The following is a 24851-nucleotide window of genomic DNA, read 5'->3' as shown; positions in this document are numbered from 1 at the left end:
GAAGTCACTTTATTTATTTTATTTTATTTTATTTTATTTTATTTTATTTTATTTTTTTGGCATTCTTTTTTTTTTTTTTTTTTTAAGATTTTATTTATTTATTTGACAGAGAGCCAGCCAGCGAGAGAGGGAACACAAACAGGGGGAGTGGGAGAGGAAGAAGCAGGCTCCCAGTGGAGGAGCCTGATGCGGGGCTCTATCCCAGAACGCCGGGATCATGCCCTGAGCTGAAGGCAGACACTTAACGACTGAGCCACCCAGGCGCCCCTAGAAGTCGCTTTAAAATCTGTTTTTTTAGTTGCTAGCAAGGCTGTGTGCATTTTTGCGTATTAAATTTTTATAATTTTACTATTCACAGAATGCTCTGAGTATATTGTGATCATTTCTATGGCTATATTTTAATGATTATCTATTGTATATTTATTACTTAAACGTTACATTGTATTTTCTATTTAGCACTTATTTCTATATACACTCAGATTTGAGATGGTTTTCTATTTAGTGCTTTGCTTTTGTGTATTATTACATCTTATTCAGATTTGAGATATTTGATTCTCTTTATCTAAGGTTATGATGATACTCAATTTTATTTGTTGAATCTCTTAAAAATTTTTTCCAACTTTTGGACCCACTTGGAATCCCCTGAGATATATCTTGTGTGTGCCTTTAAATCTTAAGTTGCCATTCTTATTCATTTCATTTCAGTATTTCTTGAAGGGCATTCTTTTTCCGTGTTTTAAAAACCTTTTCAGTATATTTGAATTCTTTTTAAAATTTTTGTTTATTAAGTTTTTATTTAAATTCCAGTTAGGTAACAAACAGTGTAATTGTAGTTTCAGGTGTACACTGTAGTTGATTCAACACTTCCATACAACATCCGGTGCTCATCACAGCAAGTGCACTCCTTTTTTTTTTTTTTAAGATTTTATTTATTTATTTGACAGAGAGAGAGCCAGCCAGAGAGGGAACACAAGCAGGGGAAGTGGGAGAGGAAGAAGCAGGCTCCCAGCGGAGGAGCCTGATGCTGGGCTCGATCCCAAACCACTGGGATTACACGCCCTGAGCCAAAGGCAGACGCTTAAGGACTGCACCACCCAGGCGCTCCAACAAGTGCAGTCCTTAATCCTCATCACCTATTTAACCCATCCCCCCACTAATCTCCCCTTTAGTAACCATCAGTTCTCTATAGTTAAGAATCTGTTTCTTGGTTTCCCCCTCTCTTTTTTCCCCTATACTCATTTGTTTCTTAAATTACACATATGAGTGAAATTATATGGTATTTGTCTTTAGTATATTTGAATTCTTAAAATAATCTGATTCTTTGGAGATTCTTCCCTTTCTTTATTTTTTTCTGTTTTTAATATTACTTATTAAATTTTTGGGGGGGACATAGTGTATACACAAAAACCTGACACAAATACCTGCATGCGCATAATGCTGTAAGCCCCATCGGGATAGGGATTTTGTCACTTCTGTTACCTATTGGAAGCCTAGTGTCTGTTGTGTAGTAAGTACTTAATACATTTTTATAAGTCTGGTAGGATAGATTTATTATTTTTGCTCTTTTTTATATTATTTTTAAGTTAAGTTTATTTGAGATCATTGTAGATTCACGTATAGTTGTAAGAAATAATACAGAAATCCTATGTACTGTGACCCAGTTTCTCCCAATGGTACCATCTTATGAATATAACTAGGATATCTGCACCAATGGAGTAAAGATGTGGAACATTTCCATCATCTCAAAGATCCTTCATAAAGCCCTTTTGTGGCCACGCCTACTTTTCCTCTCCATCACCCTGCCGCTCCTTAGCCTTTGGCAAGCAGTAACATTATTGTGTTTGCTATTTCTATAATTTTGTCATTTCAAGAATCTTATATATTGAACAACTCTGTAAATATTAGTAAAAACAATTGTACACTTCAAATGGGTGAATTATATGGTATGTGAATTATATCTCAATAGGGCTATTACCAAAAAAAGAATGTTATGTGCTGTAATGTTATGTAAGTGTAACCAAACACTATGTAACCTTTTGGGATTTCTCTTTTCACTCAGCATAATTCTCTGGAGACTCAGGTTGTTGTGTGCATCAGTTGTTCCTTTATTGCTGAGTATACGTGTATGCTTGGTATGGATGTGCCACTTTTTTATTAACCATTCGCCCACTAAAGGAAATCTGGAATAGCCAGTTTCTGACCCTTACAAATAAAGCTGCTGTAAGAATTCAGGTACAGGGTTTTGTGCGAAAGTAAGCCTTTGTTTCTCTGGGATAAATGCTGAAGAATGCAATTATTGGGTCATGTGGTAGTTGCATGTTTTTTGTTTGTTTGTTTTTAAAGAAAATGCCAAACTGTTTTCCGCAGTGTCTGTACCATTTTACATTCCCACTAGCAACGTATGAGTGATCCAGTTTCTGTACGTCCTCAACAGCATTTCGTGTTGTATTTTAAAATTTTAGCCATTTCAGTAGGTATGTAGTGATAGCTCGTGATTTTAATTTGCATTTCCCTAAAGGCTAATGACGTTGACCATCTTGTGTGCTTATTTATCATCTGTAGAGTCTCAGTGTAAAATCTTGTCTCTTCATGTCGTTTGCCTGTGGTTTAATTAGATTGCCTTTTTATTATTTTTTTTAAGATTTTATTTATTTGTCTGCCAGAGAGAGAGAGAGAGAGTGTGCTCGTGTACAAGCAGGGGGAGCAGCAGCAGGCAGAGGGAGAAGCAGACTCCTCACTGGAGCCTGACGTGGGACTCGATCCCAGGACGCTGGGATCGTGACCTGAGCCGAAGGCAGATGCTTAACCAACTTAGCCACCCAGGCGTCCCATAGATTGCCTTTTTTTTTTAAAAAAGTTTTATTTATTTGAATAGAGACCAAGTGAGAGTGAGTGGGCGGAGGGGCAAAGGGAGAGGGAGAGAGAGAATCTCTAGCAGACTTACCGCTGAGCTGGAGCCCATCGTGTGGGGGTTGATATAGGAACCTGAGATCACGACCTGAGCCAAAATCAAGAGTAGGAAGCTCAATCGACTGAGCCACCTAGACACCCGTGCTAGGTTCTTTGCTATTTCTCTGTTGAGCTTTGAGACTTCTTTATATATTCTAGATACTATACCTTTGTTAGATAAGTGATTTACAAATGTTTCCTTCCAGTCTATAGTTTGTCTTTTTATCTTTGTAGTAGTCTTTTGCTTAGCAGATGTTCTTAATTTTTATGAAGTCCACCTTATCAAATTTTTCTATTTAGAATGTGCTTTTAACATTAAATCTAACTCTGTGTAGCTCTGTATTGTGAATATTTTCTCCTGTTTTTTTCCTAAAAGTTTTGTAGTTTCATGTTTAACTCTGTGTATTAGTTTTCTAGGCCTGCTGTAACAAATTACCACAACCTTGGTGGCTTATAATAACAAATTTATTTTCTTTTCTCTTCTTTTTTTTTTTTTTAAAGATATTATTTATTTATTTGCCAGAGGGGAGAGAGGGAGAGTACAAGCAGGGGGATCCTCGGGCAGAGGGAGAAGCAGGTTCCCCGCTGAGTGAGGAGGCTGATGTGGGACTCAATCCCAGGACCCTGGGATCATGACCTGAGCCGAAGGCAGACCTTAACTGACTGAGCCACCCAGGCGTCTCCAGAAATTTATTTTCTCATAGTTCTGGAGGGTAGAAGTCTGAAACTAATTTCATTGGGCGCAAATCAAGGTGTGGCAAAGGCCTCCTGAGGCCCTGGCGGTCACACCATGCTAATCTCTCCTTTCATCTGAACATGGCCTTCTCCCGTGTGTCTGTGTCTCTCTTGCAGAGACACTTGTAATGGCATTTAGGACCCATCTGGATAAGCCCAGCTAATTTCCCCATCCCCAAATCCTTAGTTTTAATCAGAGCTGTTGTAAAATAAGGTTCTGTTGTTCTGAGCATTGGAAATGGAATGTATCTTTGTATGGCAGTTTCCCAGTTTACTACAGTCTGACCTGTTTCAAGTTAATTTTTGTATAAGGTGGCAGACTTAGATTAAGATTCATTTTTGTGCCTATGGATGTCTAGTGGCTCTGGCATCATTTATTGAAGTCTGTCTTTTCCTCCATTAAATCACTTATTGCACCTTTATTAATCGTTTTTGCTTTAAAACAGTTTAAAAAATTTTTAAGTAAATTCTATGCCATACATGAGGCTTGAACTCACAACCTGAGATCGAGTCATGTGCTCTACCGATTGATCCAGCAGGAACCCCAATCATTTTTGCTTTTTAAGATATATTCTTGCCAGTCTTTAGGATGTTTCAGTATCTATTTAATAAAGCCTTATTTTGCCTTTATTACTTTATTATGTGTATTTCCACTAGAAATTTTTGTTTCTTCATTTATGTCTACATTTTGAATAAAGTCCTAAGCTAATTTTAAACCTCATTACTTTTTTTTAGTTTTTTATATGAATATTTTTCATTTTTTGAAACTGTCAATAATCTTTAGTAATGTAATTATTATTTGGAGAGTTTGTATTTTACAGCTGTTATATGTTGTAATTGTGGGGGCTAATTGAGTATTTTCTAACGAAACAGTTTTGTCTTCTAAACTGATTTTTATTTCTTGCTTTTCTATATTTTATGCCTTTAAGTCTTGTTTTTATAGCCATTGCCAATATTTTTGAAAGTCGTAAATAGAAATTACTGTATTTGTTTCTACTTTTTAGTAAAAATTCATTCAACTTTAAGCATGTTTTGTACTTTATAAAAATAGAATCATATAGTTGTACTCTTTTACATCTGGCTTTGTATTCATCCATTTTCATTCTCATTACAGTATCTTATAGTTTTCATTTTATGAATATGCTAGAACTTATTCATTCTTCTGTTGATGGACATTTATTTGTATAATTTTCAGCTTTTGGCTATTACCAGCAGTGTGGCTGTGAACTTCTTAGAAATTTCTTCTGATCATATATGCAGTTATTTTGGGTATAAACTTTGGAATAGAATTACTGGGTTATAGTGGATACTGTCAGTTTTCCAAATGGTTGTATCAATTTGCATTCTCATAGATCAAATGGGAGTTTAGGTTGGCCACATCCTCCTCAACACTTCGTATTTTCCACCTTTTTCATTTTAGTCATTCTGGTTGGTATGTGGTGTTACCACATTTTTACTATTTTAGTTAATCAGCAAGTGGGCTTTGAAATTTTGCTTTATGTTATCTCCTCCCTCTAAACACAGCATTCACTTGGGCATCTTAGTTGTTCAAGATCCTTTACTACTCTATGTTTATGCTTTATTTATAAATAATTGTTAAATTAGCCAACATAATTGACTAATTTACCTTCTAATAGTGTTCTACTTCATTTCTTTCACTCAAGTATCATTTTTATGCATGATTATCTCTTTGTGATGAATTTTGCTGGTATGAACTTTGTTGACAGTTTTCGATTTTTTATTTAAAGAGGAAAGTTTAGCTTAATAGTTTGGTGACAGTTTTACTTTCATCTTTTTATTATTTCTCTTTGGTAGCTTATTAGACTTGGTTTCTCTAATACTACTTAGCTTTTCTCCTTTTTCTTTGGCTCTTCCTCTCTGAATACTCCTTTAAATGTTTATGTTTCTCTAGATTGTTTCTTTAGTGCTCTTTGCACTTCAACTGCTCTCCATATTTTTCTCCCTAATTTCCAGATCCGTATTTCCAGTTGTTTACTGGATATCATGCATTAAGATTTTTGTAGGTACTTTGAACTTGCACCCATCTTTCGTTTGTCAAACCAACTCTTCCAATATTTCTTAACTTGATTAATCCAGTTGCCTTGTACTCAGTCTTCTAGGTTAGAAGTGATTATCTTTCTTATCATCCCACAAGTAATTGTCATAACATTCTGTTGATTTTGTTAACATAGGAAGTTCCCTTTATACACAGTCAAACTGAGAACTGTGTCTGTGAAATAGAGATCCTCTGTTTCTCCTACCCCTGCCTTAGTGCAGACCTTTTCATGGTCTAAATTATTGCTCCAGTTGGTCTTGCTCTTTGGTTTTTTTCTGACTCATCCTTCTTTTTTTTCCCCCTCTTTTACAGTCCCTTTGATTACAGAATGCAAACACTGACTAAAAGAATTTAAGTTAAAAATTTATTATTCAAAATTTACAAAATATATAGACAATTAAATTTCAGTTTTTAATAATTGAACTTACAAATGATGGTTTTGTAACTTTGTAGTTTTTATACTTTCCGAAATTATTAAAGCTCAAGTGGCACTCAGACTTTTGGGATGCCCTCTCTTTAAGGATTTTGATAAGTACTAACAAATTGTTACTCAGAAATGTAGAGTACTCATTTCTTTATATCTTTTCTAACACTGGTTATTATTTTTAAAACTAGTTTTTAGTTTGACAGCTGAAAGATGATATCTCAGCCGTTTTTACTTTGCATTTTCTTGATGAATTTTTTTTTTACTATGATTATAATATTTTAATTTGTGGTCTTGGTAATCATATCAAATGCTGTGTTAGTGGTATTAGCTACTATTTATGGAGCACTTTGTAACTGTCAAATACTGTGATAAGCATTTTACTGTATTATCTATTTTAATCCCTTGAACAATTGTTTCAGCTATAGGTATTTTATGGATGAGGAGACTGTAGTGGGGAAAAGTGGCTTGTTCAATGCTACATAGTTAGGAAACTCATTTTTCTATGATCTATTATTACACTATTTGCTCTCAATTTTTGTTAGAGGAGGAAGATTGAATATTTGCATTTAGAGGAGATTGGATTAAATTTATATGTACTCTGGACCCCAGATGCAGATGGCTATGATTTATCTAGTTTTTTTTTTTTTAAAGCAAAATAATCAAGTTTGGTATTTGTTTGGGTTAGGAGGGAAGAAATAAAGGTTTTAGTGAGTTTGGTTCTAATTAGAACGTTTAGAGATAAGTTTAGAGCTGGAAGCGTCCTTAAATATTTCTCTCTTTTTTTCTTGTTGTTGTTTATTTATTTATTTTTATAATACTTTTTTATTATATTATGTTAGTCACCATACAGTACAAATATTTCTCAAATTCTGTTCCATTGCACACTGTTGTGGGAAATTTTCATATTTCCTGACAACATAAGTTTGGTAATACTTAACGTTTTTCTTAGCAGAAAAACTTTAACTTTGTTTATCCTAGAATTTCCCAAATTGATTTGTGCACTGTATGGTGGTAGACCTATTCATATCTTGTAGAATATCTCAAAGTACATCAGTTTGAGACAAAAGCTGATGTGGTCTCTTTCATTTTATAAGGGGAGGAAATGGAGATCCAGTGTCACTCAATGTGTTGCCTAAGATCTACTAAATGACACAGGATAAGCCAGTCATTCCTTTGTACCATGCTTCCTCTGACAATGTTATGTAGCATTAATACTTACTTTTCATACATTAAAAAGTTTAAAGCGTGATTGAGTGTAGTTTCTTTAATATTCCCATTTAGTCCAGTTATTAGCCTTAGACTCTGAGAAATACATGTATAGTATTTAAGATTCTGCAATTTATGTGCATATGAATAGCCTGACTCATTTAGCATGAATATATATCTATAACCACTTGAGTGTGTTTAATCATAGAAATGAAAAGAGTCTTTTTTCTGTAGTTAACACGTCACAAATGTTTGGTTTAGTTTCTGTAGAAAATGTTTCCTGACTGCAATGAGAGAAAGCGGAATACATTGTCCCCTCTGTCGTGGAAATGTGACTAGAAGAGAGAGAGCATGTCCTGAACGGGCCTTAGACCTTGAAAATATCATGAGGAAGTTTTCTGGTAGCTGCAGATGCTGTGCAAAACAGGTAGAGTAAATGTGGCGTAGCTCTTCTTTGAAAATGAAGGTTCTACTCTACTTTGAAAATCAAGTTCCTGTTTGAATTTTCTTGGTAGGTGCTGGTTTGAAGAGAAAGAAGTTACTTAAATTGGGTAAAAAGGCCAAAAAACCTGATTATCAATCTTGATAGATCATAAACTTATTGAGAACAGAGAATGAAAGATACAGTCTGTGAATTTGTCATAATTTTTAGCATGGCATTTTTCTCAAAGTAGTTGCTCATTGATTACCTACTAAATGGACTAAATGAACAAACTGGCATTTAACTCATTTAAACCCCATTCTGGTACAAATTGTGATGGTAGCAACATCATTATTGAGATTTTATACATAGAAATGGGCCAAATGGATTTATGTAGTCAGGGAACTCTCTAGCTGCCCACTTTATGCGTGTATTTATGTGTTTAAGAAATCACAGACTATTTTGCAGAAAACTAATTAATTTTTAAGGAGTAGGTGAGAAAATCAGATGTTGGCAAATAACTGGCATTAATTCTCCAGTCTGAATTTTATTCTATTCATTTGAAGAGGGTAGTGAGGGGTGGTTAGGCTTTGAGTATATCCATGTGTTTATGGATTTATTGCAGCCACTTTTTCAAACAGCTAATAAAGTCAGTGAGCAAAACCAGTTGCTATTTCATGCATTCACACAAGTCAGATCTGCTTTTCCATCTCTTTGAGGGAGGTGTTAACTGACAGAGCAATGAAGTGAAGCCGGAAAATACACTTGAGAGATTCAGGCTCTACTCCTCAGTGAGAAACTGAAAAATATTCCAGGTGTTAACCTGGGAACCTAATTTTTTTTAAAGCACTTTCTCACTCTGCCAGGTTGCAATAAAGAATAAAGAAATACCCAATACCATAAGGCAAACGTATTACTACTTTTAATGTACTTTTTTTGTCTGTTATTAGTAGCATAGTTTCAAGTATAAAATTATTTGTTAGTATTTTTTGTAGTGAGTTCACATCTGCATCTAACGGACAGAAACTTATTACTTATTTTCAGCTTCTACTTAAGAATTAAATCATTTACTTAAAAAAAAAACTTGTTTAAATGGAATATTTAGTTGGTTATGTTTATCTTGCTTTTCTCCTGTTGACAGTATCTCAAATCTTATGACATCTATTTGAAATTTAAAGTCACATTACATTTTGATCAATAATTTACAGATTAAATTCTATCGCATGAGACATCATTACAAATCTTGTAAGAAGTATCAAGATGAATATGGTGTTTCCGCTATCATTCCAAACTTTCAGATCTCTCAAGATTCAGTAGGGAACAGGTAAGCAATATTTATTCTTAAAAAGAGAATTTTTATAGTTGAAATGGAATTGTTTGGGGAACTATATGATAAGGTGTTTTTTATTTTTCGATATGTATGTGTGTTTAAAGTATTTTGCCAAGTAATTGATCTATAACATTTGTCTTCAAGCTTGTTTAACTCCTATAAGATTGCATCTGATAGAGCATCTTTATGATATACTTAAGTTTATGTTATTTAAAAGTAATTCTAAAAAAATTCTACATTTCTTTGAATAAAAAAGAGTTGAAGACTGTTTTCTTTTGTAGCTGAAATTACTTGAAAGCTAAAGAAAATCCCTTTCAACTAAAATCTTTTTTTATTTGCTAGCTGAGAAGTATTATTAAATTCTTAGTTCTATTTTAGTCCCCCCCTCTTTTAAACTAGATTTTGGTTTGCTTTATCTTATTGTCTCCGATGTATATATATTAAACATTTTTATGAAATGTACTTTACACAGAGTAATGACCAAAATCATGTATGATTTTTAAAACAGTGATAAAACAAATATTCAGTTATCCACTATAACCCAGATTAAAAAACAGAACATTCTTCAGGGTCTTAGAATCTCCTTGTGAGCCCATATCCTTTTGAACCACATACTCCCAGAAGTAACCACTCTCCTCTTTTTTAGGTTATTCATTCCCTTGGTTTTCTTTGTAATATTACCACCTATGCATGTATCCCTAGATGATGAAGTGCTTAGTTTTTATTTTTATTTATTTTTAAAATATTTTATTTATTTATTCAACAGAGATAGAGACAGCCAGCGAGAGAGGGAACACAAGCAGGGGGAGTGGGAGAGGAAGAAGCAGGCTCATAGCGGAGGAGCCTGATGTGGGGCTCGATCCCACAACGCCGGGATCACACCCTGAGCCGAAGGCAGACTCTTAACCGCTGTGCCACCCAGGCGCCCCGAAGTGCTTAGTTTTTAAACACTCAATACTAGCAAGTACACACATAGTTGTATTAGGAAAGGCAGTATTGAAAGTAGTATAGAAAGGCTCCCAGGAGACTGTGTTAAGCAGAGTCTCTTAAGATTTTATTTCAGTAGCATTTCATTTCATGTGTTGCTAATTTTCAGTAATTAACCACTCTTAAGCACTCATACTGTAGGCTTCTCTACTCCTCATATGAAACTGTTCTAGTCTTTAGTAATTTTCTGATTGCCTAGTCTGCAAAATTCTTTTAGATTCTCATTTTACTTGACTTAGTGTCATTGGATGAAATGGGTCACTCCTATTTTGTAATTGAAAAAAAAATCTCCTCAGTTTCCTTCATCCCTGTGCTTTCTTTATTATTGTATTTCTGCTATATTGAAATTATTTAGCAATTTGTTATTAACCCAATAGATTATTCTTAAGTATGAGGTGGTGTTTGTTTTGTTTAATATTATATCTCCAGTTCTTAGCAGAGTTCCTGGTATGTATGATTTGTGTAATCACTGCTTGTTAAAGGACCATAGTTTCTTCTCAGAAGTCTTGCTGCCTTCTCCCTTACTTCTCAGATCCACTTTGATTCCTGATAGCAGTATCCCTCATCTGTGCTTTTCTTCTAACACTATTGTCACTTCCCTAGCTCGAGCCTTCATCATCTCTCACTTGAATTATTACAATAGTCTTTTTATTGGTGGCCCTCCTCCAACCTGTCCTATATACTGTTGCCGAAGTGATATTTCACAAGTGCAGTTCTGATCTCTTTCTGCCTGTCCTTACACCTTTCTCCTTGTACCTTGTCCATGACTTAACATGACCCCATAGCAGTGTTTCTCATCTTGAATTGCATGGGCCAGTAAGGACTCTGTGAACTACCTAAACTGCCAAATGTTTTGTGTATGTGCATTCTTTTGAAGAAAGAATGTTGAGATTCTCAAGAGGTTCCAGGATCTAAAATCCAACAACTGTTTTATCAGACAAAATTCTTTATTCTAAAGCCCTTTCTGATCTGGCACTTGCCTTGCCTTTTTTAGCCTTTCTCTTTCTTGGCTAACCATCATTGCAACATATGTCTTAGCTATGTTGAATTATTTGTGCCATTTTCTTGCCATCCTTGAGAAGCAGTATAAGTTAATAACTTTAAAAAAATGAACTCTTGGAGTCAGACTGCCTGGGTCCCAGGCTCTGTCACTTACTAATTATATGATTTTGGCAAGAAACTGCACCTCAGTTTTCTCATCTGTTTTAAAAAGGGGTGTGGTAATAATACTCTTAATATCTGATTGGGTTGGGAGCCAATAAATAGGTTAGTAAAGGCAAAGCATATTGAATAGTACCTTGCTTGGTAAATGGTAGTTTTTATTTATCACTCTCATCATTCCCTCACCTCCATACTTTTACCAGTAGTAGTCCCCTTTCCCACCACCCCAACCCACACTTTGCCAGTCAGTGGGCTTTTTCTTCTCTTTGAAGATTTAGACCAAGTGTTAATCACTCTGTAAAATCTTCCCTGACCTCTAGACTTTCTTCCTTTTAGTACAACTGTTCTTTATTCTCCAATGAGGACCTCTAATAATTTATTTGTTAACTGTCTTTCTTTTTAAAGTCTAGAATGGGCTTCTTGGTCTTACTCATTTTTATATCCTGTGCAAAATTCTAATTGTAATGGAAAAATTGGGTTTGTGTATGAATTATTAGTAAGGAAATTGGTGAAGGAAAAGAAAATGATTTTGTTTGTTTGTTTTTTTAATGGTAGGAAATAGAAGATATGAAGCCAGAATATAGTCAGGGTCTTGGGAGGAGACAGATAGTATGCTCAAATTAGGTAGTTTGAGGAGATTTTATTAAAGGGCCTATTTTCAAAGAGTAAGGTGTTGGGTACACTATGTGAGCAGCTGGAAATCATAAGTAGTGAGTGATGTACTCTGGGTCTGCTGAAAGCAGGGGAGGGGAGGAAGTAGATACCAGAACTTGGAGAAAGTAAGCTCTGTAGAGAGGGCAGTTGGGAGGATTGCAGCCAGCTGAGGCAGTTTTGCTAGGAAGGAGTCTGGGAAATAAATATCCTAACTCTCCTCTTGTTTTACCCTCCCAATTGCCTGCTGGGCTGAACCCAACTGGGAAGCAGAGAGGGGAGCCTGTTGATGCAGGTTAGTCTCTCAGTACACAAAAAGCATGATGAAAAATGGAGGAGAGAAGATCTGGAGGGGCAGAAGATACCCAGCATATAAAGATTTCAGTTAGTAGCCAAATATATTGTAATAATCCTATCAACTATGTTTCATAGCTTCTAAGTAGCTAGTACAAAGAAGAAAACATCCCTTATGTTATTAACATTGTCTATGATATTGTAAACAGAATAGTTTCTAATGAAAAACACAGCTATTCCTGATACTAAAAGAAATGATACTGAAATGATTTTGCCCAAAGCATCCTCAAAAGAAGAAGCTATGCAGTTAAACGTCATCTTCCCTGTGGTAAATACAAAACAAGGTACATAGGGCTGTAATTTAAAGGCCTCCTTCAACGTAGCATATGATAATACCTTATTGTTGTTAAAACTTTTCTTCCAGGGGCTTTTCTGATATTCTGGCTTAATCTAGATGTGGTGGTAGAATGGAGAGGATCTGTATATTCATGCAGTTCTCCATGAAGATTATTGCTAGCAGCTAAGCTTTTGATAAACAGCTCATTTTGGAGAATTTAAGGCCTTACTATTTGCCAAGTAACTGGAGAACAGATACATTTTATATTGCTGATTAAGAACAGAGCCATAAAATTAATAGCTGAGAAGGATTTGGTGGCATTTTATGAAAATTAATTGCTTTATTAAAGACCTCTATGTGGCAAAGTCAAAGGACTACCTGGGAGTAGAGCATGTGTTTTCTCAGTACATTTCACAGTATTCCCTCATAAGTACAAATGGATAATGTAAACTCTGAACTCCATGGCTGTGGAAATTCTTAAAGTGGTGTTTGCATGTACCCATCTCAGCAGTGAAAAAAATTTCAAAATAAATCCATAGATCATTTTATTAATTCAACATAGATTTATTGTACTGTTAAACTCTTGGGCACACTGTACATGTTCTAGCATATCCAGGGATGAGTAAAACAGACACAGTCCCTTTTCTGTATATATAAACAGTTTAACTTCCAGTTGAATAATCCAAGATGAACTAGCCCACTAGTTTCAGTCGAATCATTCAGGGTAGAACTATTTACTATAAAGTAATAAATGTTAGAGTATGTTTAACAAAATTATTGTGTTAGTATGAGGTAGTTGGTCATAATTATATAGCAGTGCTAGTTGTTTAAGGCCATTTCTAGTTGATAACAATAAAATTCTGGTTTTAACATATAAAGTGTATGCTGTTTTCTTTAGCCTCTAGAAGTGAGGAAGAGAAGGAGAGGGAGGGAAGATACATATAATCATTAAGATACCAGACACATTTTATCTTCCTTGGAAATTGTTTGGTCTGGTTGTAGGCTTTTCTTACTAATTTTGACTCTTTGTAGATATTAATCAGTAGATATCAGTAGGTGCATATAGTTTAGTCCAAATACAGCTCTTCACAAAGACTGAAAGAATGAAAGTTACAAGCAGTCTTATGTTGTTCCTAAGAGATTTCTCTCCAAGATGTTGAACATTTTAAGTGGCTAAATAACTTTTTTTTTTTTTGAGAGAGAGCATGTGTACTGGGCGTGGGGTAGGCGGGCACAGTGAGAGGGAGAGAGAGAAAGAATCTTAAGCAGGCTTCACATCCAGTGAGGAGCCCAATGCAGGGCTCGATCTCATGACACTGAGATCATGACCTGAGCCGAAATCAAGAGTTGGATGCTTAACCAACTGAGCCACCCAGATGCCCTGCTAAATAACTTTTTATTAAGGAATCTGGTACAAGCATTAGGTAAAATGACTTTTCCTTATTTATAAGCATTCTTTATATATTGTAGATGCCAATCCTTTTATTCCATGCATTACAAGTATATATATACATATTTTTACTCAGAATTAAATTTTTTTTTTTTTGCTGTTTTGTAAAGCACATAAGCATAGGCCTTGAGATTTTTCTTCATATTTTTAAAAGACTAGAAATGAGATACTTTAGTATTTTGAAAACTGCCTTAAGGAGTATCACAGTTTAATTTAGCATTAAATGGCATAGTCATGCACAATTTTCTTTTTTCTTCCCTTTTTAAAAAAAGTTTTTATTTTAAGTAATCTCTACTCTCAGCATGGGGCTCACAGCCCTGAGATCAAGAGTTGCACAGTCTTCCAACTGAGCCAGCCAGGGGCCCCTTTCCTTTTTTTTTAATTTTGGAAAGGATACTTAACATGAGCTAGCTAGCTATCCTCTTAACAGATTTTTAAGTGTTTAATACAGTATTCCTATCTGTTGTCACAATGTTGTACAGCAAATCTCTAGAACCTATCTTGCATAACTAAGGTTTTATACATGTTGATTAGTAACTCCCCGTTTCACTCTCTCCTAGCCTGTGACAGCCACCATTCTGTTCTTTGATTCTGTGAGTTTGACTGTTTTGCATTTCATATTTCATATAAGTGAAACCATACAGTATTTGTGCTGTGACTGGCTTATTGAACTTAGAACATTCTCAAGGTTCATTCTTATTGTCGTTTGCAGGATTCATTCATTTGCAGGATTTCCTTTTAAGGCTGGATAATCAATTGTGTATATATACACCACATTTTCTTTATCCATTCATATCTTTGTGTTTAATACATTCACAAGATTGTTTCTGCCTCTTGGCTTTTATGAATAGCACCACAATGAACATGGGAATGCTAATATTTCTTCACGATCCTGATATCAGTTGTTTTGGATAAATACCCACAAGTAAGATTGCTGAATCACATGGTAGTTTTGTTTGTTTTTTGGGGGGGGATGTCCCTACTGTTTTCCAAAGTCTTGTACCATTTTCGCATTCCTACTTACAGCGTACAAAGGTTCCAATTTTTCCACACCCTCACTAATACTTGTCTTATGTTCTTTTGATAATAGCTATCATAACGTCTGAGATGATAGCTCATTGTGGTTTTGATTTGCATTTCCCTGATGATTAGTGACCTTGAGCATCTTTCCATATACCTGTTGGTCATTTGTATATCATCTTTGGAGAATTATTAAGGTTTTTAGCCCATTTTGTAATTGGGTTGGTAGTTTCTTTGCTATTAAGTTGTAGGAGTTCCTTATATATTTTGGAGATTAACCCTTTATCAGATACACAGTTTACAAATATTTTCTCCCATTCCATAGGTTGTCTTTTCACTCTATTGATTGTTTCCTTTGCTGTGCAGAAGCTTTTCTACTATTGTCTATTTCGCTTTCTTTTTTCCTGATTGCAAATTGCTCAGTTTTTCGCTAGTCTTGTTCTAGTATCTTTTGACATACAAAAATATATTTTTATTTGTATATGTATACATATAATTGTTTTCTTTATGATTTTTGCTTTTTGTGTCATGTTTGAGAAATCTTTTCCTATGTCAAGGTTATAAGATATTTTCTACTTTAGAACCATGAGAGACTATGGACCCCGGGAAACAAACTGAGGGCTTTAGAGGGGAGGGGGGTTGGGGATCGGGATAGGCTGGTGATGGGTATTAAAGGAGGGCATGTATTGCATGGTGCACTGGGTGTTATATGCAATTAATGAATCATGGAAATTTACATCAAAAACTTGGGATGCAATGTATGGTGACTAACACAACATAATAAAAAATTTTTATAAAAAAAGATATTTTCTTCTTTAACATTTTAAAGCTTTTGCCTTTTGCATTTATTTCGGATGAATAATGTGGGGTAGGAAGAATTTTCCCCATGTGATTAGCCATTTGTCCCAGTACATTAGTTGGGTCAATTTTTTCTCATTGATTTACAGTGCCATTTGAGTCCTACACATCTCTGTGTTCTGTTCTGTTGGTTCATTTGTTTATTTCTCTAATATCAGGCTATCTTAATTACTGTGGCTTTAACAATAAGTCTTAGTGTCAGATAAGGAAAGTTTCCTTTTTTGATTTACTTCTAAAATTGTCCCTGCTGTTCTTGTCCCTTAGATATTCATATAAAATTTAAGATCAGACTTTTGATTCTCCTGAAAATCTCTGTAGAGATTTTAATCAGAAGCATTATAGAGGTTGAATTTATAATAAAATCATAGATTTGGAGGGAATTGACGTATGATCCTGATTTTTCTCGCCTAGAAATACAGGCTCTCTTCCCCATTTTTTTTTATGTGATTTTTTTTTTTTAAGATTTTTATTTATTTATCTGATAGAGATAGTGAGAGGGGAACACAAGCACGGGGGAGCTGGAGAGGGAGAGGCAGCTTGGAGAGGGAGAAGCAGGTTCCCCGCTGAGCAGGGAGCCTGATGCGGTGCCCATGACCTGAGCTGAAGGCAGATGCTTAACAACTGAGCCAACGCAAGTGCCCCCTCCCAGTTTTTTAAAAAACATTTTTTTTATTCATTTGAGAGAGAGAAAGAGGGCATGAGTGGGCGTGTGGCGCAGAGGGAGAGGGAAAGTCAGGGAGCCCGCCATGGGGCTCCATCCCAGGACCCTGAGGAGATCATGACCTGAGCTGAAGGCAGAAGTTTAATCACCTGAGGCACCCAGGTGCCCCATCTCTTTTTTTAAAAGAGCATTTTTAAAAAAATGTGCTTAAAGAATTCCATTTAGAGCATATGTAAATATGTTTTGTTGTATCTTTTCCTAGTTGAACTTTTGTTGCTATACAGACGGATCTTTTTTCCTGTTTTGTAATCTAAGTGATTATTACTAGTGAGTAGGAATAGTACAGGTTTTTACGTTAAGGTTGTATTTAGCACCTGTTCACTTACTAGTTCAGATAGTTCCAAATAATTTACCTGTAGATTCTTTTAGACTTATAATGTGGAAAATTTTTTTTTTTAATGTAATTTTATTTCTTAGTGCTTCGTGTCATAACTTATTGCATTAACTAGGATCTCTGTCCAATATTAAATAGCAGATACCTTTTTCTTGTTCTTGATTTTAAGTGGGAATGCATCTAAAATTTTACTGTTAAATATTATGTTTACTGTAGTTTTTTAACATAGGTATTTTTTATCTGTGTCATAATGATATCACACTGAATTTAAGATTTCCCACTGAATTTAAGATTTCCCCATTATATGGTTCTGTTCAAATAGGAATCTTTTATGGAATTAAAAATTACATACATTTGACACCACTCCCAGATATTCTGATACTTAAGTGTAGGCATTTATATTTTTAAAAGCATTGTGAATGATGAAGATTTTTTTGTTTTTGTTTCCATTATGGAGGTTGAATTTTATTGAATGTTTTTTTCGTATCAAATGAAGTGATCTTTTAAAAATTTTAATTGATAATATGGTGCCAGTAATAGATTTTCTGTTGTTGAACCCAGACATGGTACAGGATGATTAGGAAGGGCTGGAATGATGATAATGACAGTTATAATGGAAAATAGAGAACTGTAATGGGAGAGGGAAAGGAGAAAGCATTTGAAAAGGGCATTAAATTTGATATTAAAATGTTTTAAATCACTTTTGTGATCGTATACCCCATCAGTGAAAAAAATCAAGCGTGCATTCATAGTATATGTATGTTTATTTAAAAACTATGTGTGTAGGGCACCTGGGTGGCTCAGTTGGTTAAGTGTCTGACTCTTGGTTTCAGCTCACGTCATGGTCTCAGGGTTGTGAGATCCAGCTCTGCATCAGGCTCTGTGCTCAGCAGGGAGTCTGCTGCTCTCTCTCTGCCTCTCTCCCTTTGCTCCCTCTCCCTGTCTCCCTCTCATCTCTCTATCTCTCTAAAATAAATAGATCTTAAAATAAATAAAAATAAAATAAACACTATGCATGTATTTTATAATACTAATACTTTATGTACATTTAAAGGATGCAAAATTGGAGTGAGCTAAAGATGAAATCCTTACTTTATTTTTATTTTTATTTTTTTAAAAGATTTTATTTATTTATTTGACAGAGATAGAGACAGCCAGCGAGAGAGGGAACACAAGCAGGGGGAGTGGGAGAGGAAGAAGCAGGCTCATAGCAGAGGAGCCTGATGCGGGGCTCGATCCCATAACGCCGGGATCACGCCCTGAGCCAAAGGCAGAGGCTTAACCGCTGTGCCACCCGGGCACCCCTGAAATCATTACTTTAAAAATAAATTTTGCTCTGCTTAACGAAACATTTTTTATTAAAGTTTTAGTAATACTTTTACTAAAACCAATATTGTTGACTATACTTTCTAGAATCTTTTTTTAAAGATTTACTTATTTTAGAGAGAGAGAGCATGCACATACGTGCATGAGTTGGGGGGGAGAGGGAGAGGGAGAGGGAGAGGATGTCAGGCAGACTCTCAGCTGAGCGCAGAGCCTGTTACAGGGCTCAGTCTCACAACGCTAAGGTCATGACCTGAGCCAAAATCAAGAGTCGGACGCTTAACTGACTGAGCCATCCAGGTGCTCCCCTGAAATTTTTTTAAATCTTAGTTTAACACTGTGACATAATCAAAGATTTGGAACTAAATTCTGTTTAGTTTGATACTTGATTTTGCTGACTGTCATGGCCAAAAAAAGATACCTACCATGCAGAAGTTATAGATCCAAATGGTAGAAGTATGTCATAGGTTGAGCGTCCTAAAATTTTCAGTTCCATCCACTAAATGTCAAAAGGGCTTTTATTGAAATTTTCATCTTCCCTAATGATGTTATAGTTGTTCTTATAAACCAATCAGAAGTTGTACAGTGTTTTTAAAGGGCACATTCAAAACCAGTGATTATATTTATTTGGAAGATTTTATTTGTTTTTTATTTTAATTTTTTTAAGTAAGCTCAGCGCCCATTGTGGGGCTTGAACTCACGACCCTGAGATTAAGAGTCGCATTCTGTACCAACTGAGCAAGCCAGGTACTCTTATTTGTAAGACTTTAAAACCAATTAGAAAAATCTGTTACGAAGTTTAAAAATATAGATACAAGATTTTTAAAAAATAGGTGACACATACTGTTTTTGGTGACAAATACATAACATCTCTTTAATAAATGCAGTCTCCATAGTTTGAGTTTATTTTAAAAAGGTGTTTAGTCTTCACATTGTTAAAATGTCACCTTTGCCTGAAGAGACAGATTAGTATCTGCTGGAAAGGTGCAGAAAATAGTGGTTTACTAGTCTTCTCTTTGGGTGTGAAAACTGGGAAGGTTGCTTGCTGGCTCAGCATAGGATAGATGTGTGTGGAAAGCTAACATGGTTATCTTCATAGAAGGAACTGTCATTGGGAGGGTGTCTACACCAAATACAACCTTGTTGTATGTAGCTTTATTATGAAAAACAAATCAAAAAAGGAAATTCAAAAAGAAAAGAACATCTGTTAGCCAGCTGGTATAGTAATGCTTGTTTTTTTATAAAAGAAAAATGAATAAGCTTTTTTCTAGATTTAACAACTCTTTTAATTCTGATATTGAGATATAAGAGCAGACCTCTGTATGGTACAGTTTTTTGGTCACTGCGTGTCTCATTTCTGTTAATGTTTCTGCTGTTGAAAGGCCTTGTTTCTGTAAAATTGACCACTTTGATGAAATTCTGTAATGCGTAAGTGACAGTCCCCATTTGGAATATAACCACTCTTCCCTCTGGATTTCTCTAATACTGCATATGACATATGGCTCCAGCACAGGGTCCCATTGAGGATGTCAGATTGTTCTGTATATTAAATGTTGGAAAGCCTAGTTCCTTTTTGGAAAATACGAACATAATGAACATTTAAATATTTTCTTAAACCTACTCTACTTTGAAGGCCGCAACTTTAAACCATATTCTAGTTACAAGTCAAAAGTTCACAGATTCTTGCTTCTACCCCAACTTTCAAAAACTAGGTAGTCTAGGTAGAAGAGTCTCTTTGAAAGTCTGAAGAATCTGGGGAAATATTATCATGCTAGGGATTTAAGATAATTCTGCAAAATTCTATATTTTCTATATATTTGTAACTGCATAAGTTAATTTTAAAGGATGTAAATAAAGATTTAATAAGCAGTTTTCTTTCCAGAATTTATTTAAAATATAATGCTATAATTATTTCACAGTTCAGAACTATTTGAAGTTCAGGCCTTTATTTATTTTTTGGGGTGAGGAGGGCATGCATGTGCAAGTCGGGGAGGGGCAGAGGGGAAGGAGAGAATCTCAAGCAGGGTCAGTGTCCAGCACAGAGCCTACATGGGGCTTGATCTCACAACCCTGAGATCATGACCTTAGCCAGTATCAAGAGTTGGGATGCTCAACGGACTGAGCCACCCAGGCATCCTGAAGTTCAGGCTTTTAAAACAAATTCAGACTAGTCATTTCATTAGCAATTCAAGTTAATGAATCTGTAATATGCTTTCTTACTTGAGGTATTAACTTTTCCCCTTCTATGCTTCTCAAGTAATAGGAGTGAAACATCTACATCTGATAACACAGAAACTTATCAAGAGAATACAAGGTAAGCTTTTGAAAATTTTGCTACTTTAGTACATAATATCTGTCACTTTATAATAGATTTTTTAATTAAATTTTTTTTTTTTAAAGATTTTATTTATTTATTCATTCGACAGAGATAGAGATAGCCAGCGAGAGAGGGAACACAAGCAGGGGGAGTGGGAGAGGAAGAAGCAGGCTCATAGCGGAAGAGCCTGATGTGGGGCTCGATCCCACAACGCCAGGATCACGCCCTGAGCCGAAGGCAGACGCTTAACCGCTGTGCCACCCAGGCGCCCCTAATTAAAATTTTTTTATTCAGTGAAATCATCAGACATAATGCTAGATTAGCAATTAAGAAATAAATGCTGCAGATGCTTTTACAGATCACATTAAATTAGAATAGTTTAGATCTCTTTTTTCACTGTGGTCAGGTTTCTTCCATGTATAATTTAGGTAGAGATGTCAGTATTAAACTGTCCCTTGCCGAAATTCCGAGGTATTAAACTTCAGGGATGCATGATCCTCAAAATGTTTTGGAAACGTCAATCATTCTGATGATTGATCATTTTGTTTTTCACTTTTCCTATGAATTTTGTATGTTAGATTCCTAGAGACTGGGATAGACTAAAGATCTGACCTTGATGGGAATCTTTTTAAAAGTTTTGAGTTCCTAGATATGAGACAGCACAGGGTATTTACAACTTTCAAGGAAGTTATAGAGAAATCTGTTGGCCTTACACAAATGACTAAATTTAACTTGTTTGGATGTAACTGCTTAATACATGGGGCAGCTAGGTTTGTTGTTTTTGTTTAGGCCAAAGGCACCATGAAAAAATGTACTGAAATATTTTAAGGGTACTGTAAACTGAGATTGTTTGGGAACATCTGTTGTAGATCACTTCCTGAAAATAGTTTTTTCAAAATGAGGGAATCTTTGAATAATAAGTATACTTTTAAAAAAAAAAAGACACTTAAAATAATTGGTCAAATAATAGAAAAGTGTCATTTTTATGTTATGATTTCACCTTAAGTACATTTCATTTAAAATTATTTTATAGTTCTTCTGGGCATCCTACCTTTAAGTGTCCCTTGTGTCAAGAATCAAATTTTACCAGACAGCGTTTACTGGATCACTGTAACAGTAATCACCTATTTCAGATAGTTCCTGTGGTAAGTACCTATGTTTAAGACAGTCCTCTGCTTAAATATGCTGTTCCATTTATTTCATTTCATGTGTATAAGGGAAAGTAGTTGATTTAAATTTGGATGGGGCATTATCATTAAGGTAGATTTTTGTCAACTAGAAATTGATGACTGTGAAGCAAAACGAGATATTTAAAATTCTAGTAACTCACTTATAGAAAGGGAGATCCTTATTGTAAGGCTAATGTAGGAGAACAGCCTGGAGGAGAATGAAGTCATGAAAGGTGAACTGGGGATTTTCATTTGAGGAGTGGCAGACCCAACCTCTGTCGGGGCCTCTCAGTTTCTTAGTCTATATGATGCAGGCAACTGGATCTGGTCTGATGGATCTGCTGCAGGTGAAAGCACTTAAAAATAAGAATAAAGTCAGTAGGTATTTTTAATTGTATCCTTGCAGAATCTAGTATATGAATGCATAAAGCATGGAAGGAAAAGAATCATACTTTCTTTTTGATGCGTACATATCTTTTTGATGCCATTTTGAGGCTGTGTAAGAAAGGGGTGAGACCTTTTTGATGAATGAGGGAGACAGAGTGGAGTGCGGGATTCCAGCATTGTGTTAATGGTCCTACAAGTCCTCTTTTGGAACATGAGTTACACAGGTAAGTGATTTCAACTGTGGATGGTACAGGAGAAACTGAGCTGGAAGAGATACTTCCTTTTCAGCTGTACATTTTGATATATAAATATTTTCTTCAGAAATAAGAGTAGAAGGAAAATTTTATAAATAAAATAAGGATTATAGGTACTTCTAAGCAGTTTTAGTTGGTTGTGCTAGAAAAAGTTGGGAAAGAAGATGCCTCAGTAACTACTGAGGCTGCCCTTAAACTCTCACATAGTACTAAGGGAGACACACCACCTACTCTGCTCATTAGGGGGACGGTCAGTTACTGTTAAATAAAATACAATTGCCAAAGATCTCTCCAGGAAAAATCTCACATTTAAGAGATTTCATTTGTTTTATATTGCATTGGCAAATTTTTGTTCCTGCAACACAGCACAAACTTTGGCTAGAGTCCAGTTACCAAAAATTGTTTCTTATTTGATTTGAGGGTGTCATCCATTCACTTCTTAGCGTGTCCTTTATTTAAAACCTTAAGGATATGATTTAAAGTTTACTTCACTTTTATTTTACTTATAAATAAAAGTAAACTAATAATAATTATCGTTAGTTGTGGCTCAAATGAGATTACATACTAGTTAATGATAGCAACTATGATTGGTATTATTAACGGTTGAGTGTGATGTTTCTGTTCAAACAGTTGTGTGGTCGGAGATATAAATAATAGAATGTATATCTCTTTTTATTGTGTTGTGTTAGATTATTATAATTTTTCTGACGTAGTTTGGTCAGGAAATGATCTTGTCTTGAAATTTGGACCTTAGAAATGGTTTTCATGTAGACATTTTCAGTAACATAAGCTTGTGTTGTTTTAATACTTAATTAGTATGTTTGGATATTTTCATTATTTTATATTTAAAACATTCTGTTTCTCATAGACATGTCCTATTTGTGTGTCTCTTCCTTGGGGAGATCCTAGCCAGATTACTAGAAATTTCGTTAGTCATCTAAATCAAAGACATCAGTTTGATTATGGAGAATTTGTGGTAAGTGAAATTCTTTAAGCTTAAGAAAATACCCTGTAAATATTCAGGTTAAATTAACTTTTTCAATCTAGACTTGAGTTTTGAGACAAGCTGATGTATCATACTGGTTGGTTATAGAGCAGGTTCTGTTTTTAGAATAATACAGATGAACTTTGGTTTGTGGAAATGGTAAAAGTTGAATTTGCTCTTCACCTCCTGTTCTAGAGAGATAATTAATAGAAGAAGAGCAAACCCCCAGATTGACAAAATGATTTATGTGAAAACTGTCTAGATTTAAGGGATAATTGTACCTGCTTAGAGAAGTAAAACTGGTACAACAGATGAAGGAGAATGTATTTCTCATGTAGTATAAGTTGTTTATTATAATAGATTTCTCAAAGCTACATATGAGACACATTCTTTTTATTTTTATTCTGTTTTATTTTTTTGTTTTTAAAGATTTTATTTGAGAGAGTGAATGGAAGAGTGAGAGAGGTCACGAGGTGGCGGAGGGACAGAATGAGAGGGAGAAGCAGGCTCCCTGCTGAACAGGGAGCCCTCCATGGGGCTTGACCCCAGGACTGACCAAAGGAAGACACCCAACTGACTGTGCCACCCAGGCACCCTGAGACACATTCTTTTTAAAAACGAGGGAGCTTAATTATTAAATAAAGCCAGGTTGAGTAGATTCTGGTCTTAGATGATGGCTTTAACAGGGCATGAGGGAAGTTATATAATATAAAAACAAATCCCTAAAGCAAAACATGGGCTTACTTTCTACCTCCCAAATGTGTCATGATAATTTTTTAAAGAAATTAGATAGCTTTTCTTTTATTGTGAAATTACATTTTATTCAACTGCAGTGAATTAGAACCATATCTAATTCAATACTAATCCTGACAGAATGGCTGATACTTACTTTCCAGTTTAGGTAAGCACAGGCATGTGCAGTTCTGACAATGGCTTGAACAGAATTTACATATTTCTCTGCTCTCTCCAGGGTTGAAATTATGTCATTATTGATAAGTGTTTTTTTATTTTGTGGAATTTGCATTTTTAGTCATATTGTTTTAAAATAACAGCTCAAACGTATGTAAAATTCAGGTGTACTTTTATGATTTTAGCATTTTTATGAAATGTAGAGTCTTAAATTCTCATTTTAAGAAAGTTTACTGTGGAGAACTATGATTTGGAAAAACAAAAATATATTTTATGAACCACTTTTGACCTAATTGTCTAATTGTTTTATTTTGCCACAGAAGAGTATATAATTTTAATTATTTGAGATTGTCAAGTGGAATCCTTTTTTTTTTTTTTTAAAGATTTTATTTATTTATTTGACAGAGAGAGACAGCCAGTGAGAGAGGAAACACAAGCAGGGGGAGTGAGGGAGGAAGAAGCAGGCTCCTAGTGGAGAAGCCTGATGTGGGGTTCGATCCCAGAACGCCGGGATCATGCCCTGAGCTGAAGGCAGACGCTTAACGACTGCGCCACCCAGGCGCCCCAAGT

The 24851-nt window shown here is 35.1% G+C and overlaps 1 protein-coding gene across 7 annotated transcripts in view; it reads left to right on the top strand.

Annotated features, from left to right (window-relative positions):
• Positions 1–24851, top strand: part of RNF138 (ring finger protein 138) — a 44748-nt gene that overhangs the window by 7154 nt on the left and 12743 nt on the right. For 6 of the 7 annotated variants that reach the window (XM_057313158.1, XM_026496152.4, XM_057313156.1 and 3 more), the window contains exons 3-7: positions 7635–7800; positions 9003–9118; positions 20518–20574; positions 21611–21722; positions 23256–23363. In XM_057313158.1, coding sequence (XP_057169141.1) covers positions 7635–7800; positions 9003–9118; positions 20518–20574; positions 21611–21722; positions 23256–23363 — 559 coding nt within the window. The remainder of the gene's footprint in view (positions 1–7634; positions 7801–9002; positions 9119–20517; positions 20575–21610; positions 21723–23255; positions 23364–24851) is intronic. The other variant, XM_044382909.3, reaches the window with a different exon arrangement.

Source organism: Ursus arctos, unplaced genomic scaffold (genome assembly GCF_023065955.2).
Source record: "Ursus arctos isolate Adak ecotype North America unplaced genomic scaffold, UrsArc2.0 scaffold_17, whole genome shotgun sequence".
Lineage (NCBI taxonomy): Eukaryota > Metazoa > Chordata > Mammalia > Carnivora > Ursidae > Ursus > Ursus arctos.
Note: the sequence above shows the minus strand (reverse complement) of the source record. Positions and strands in the feature narration are given on the sequence as shown.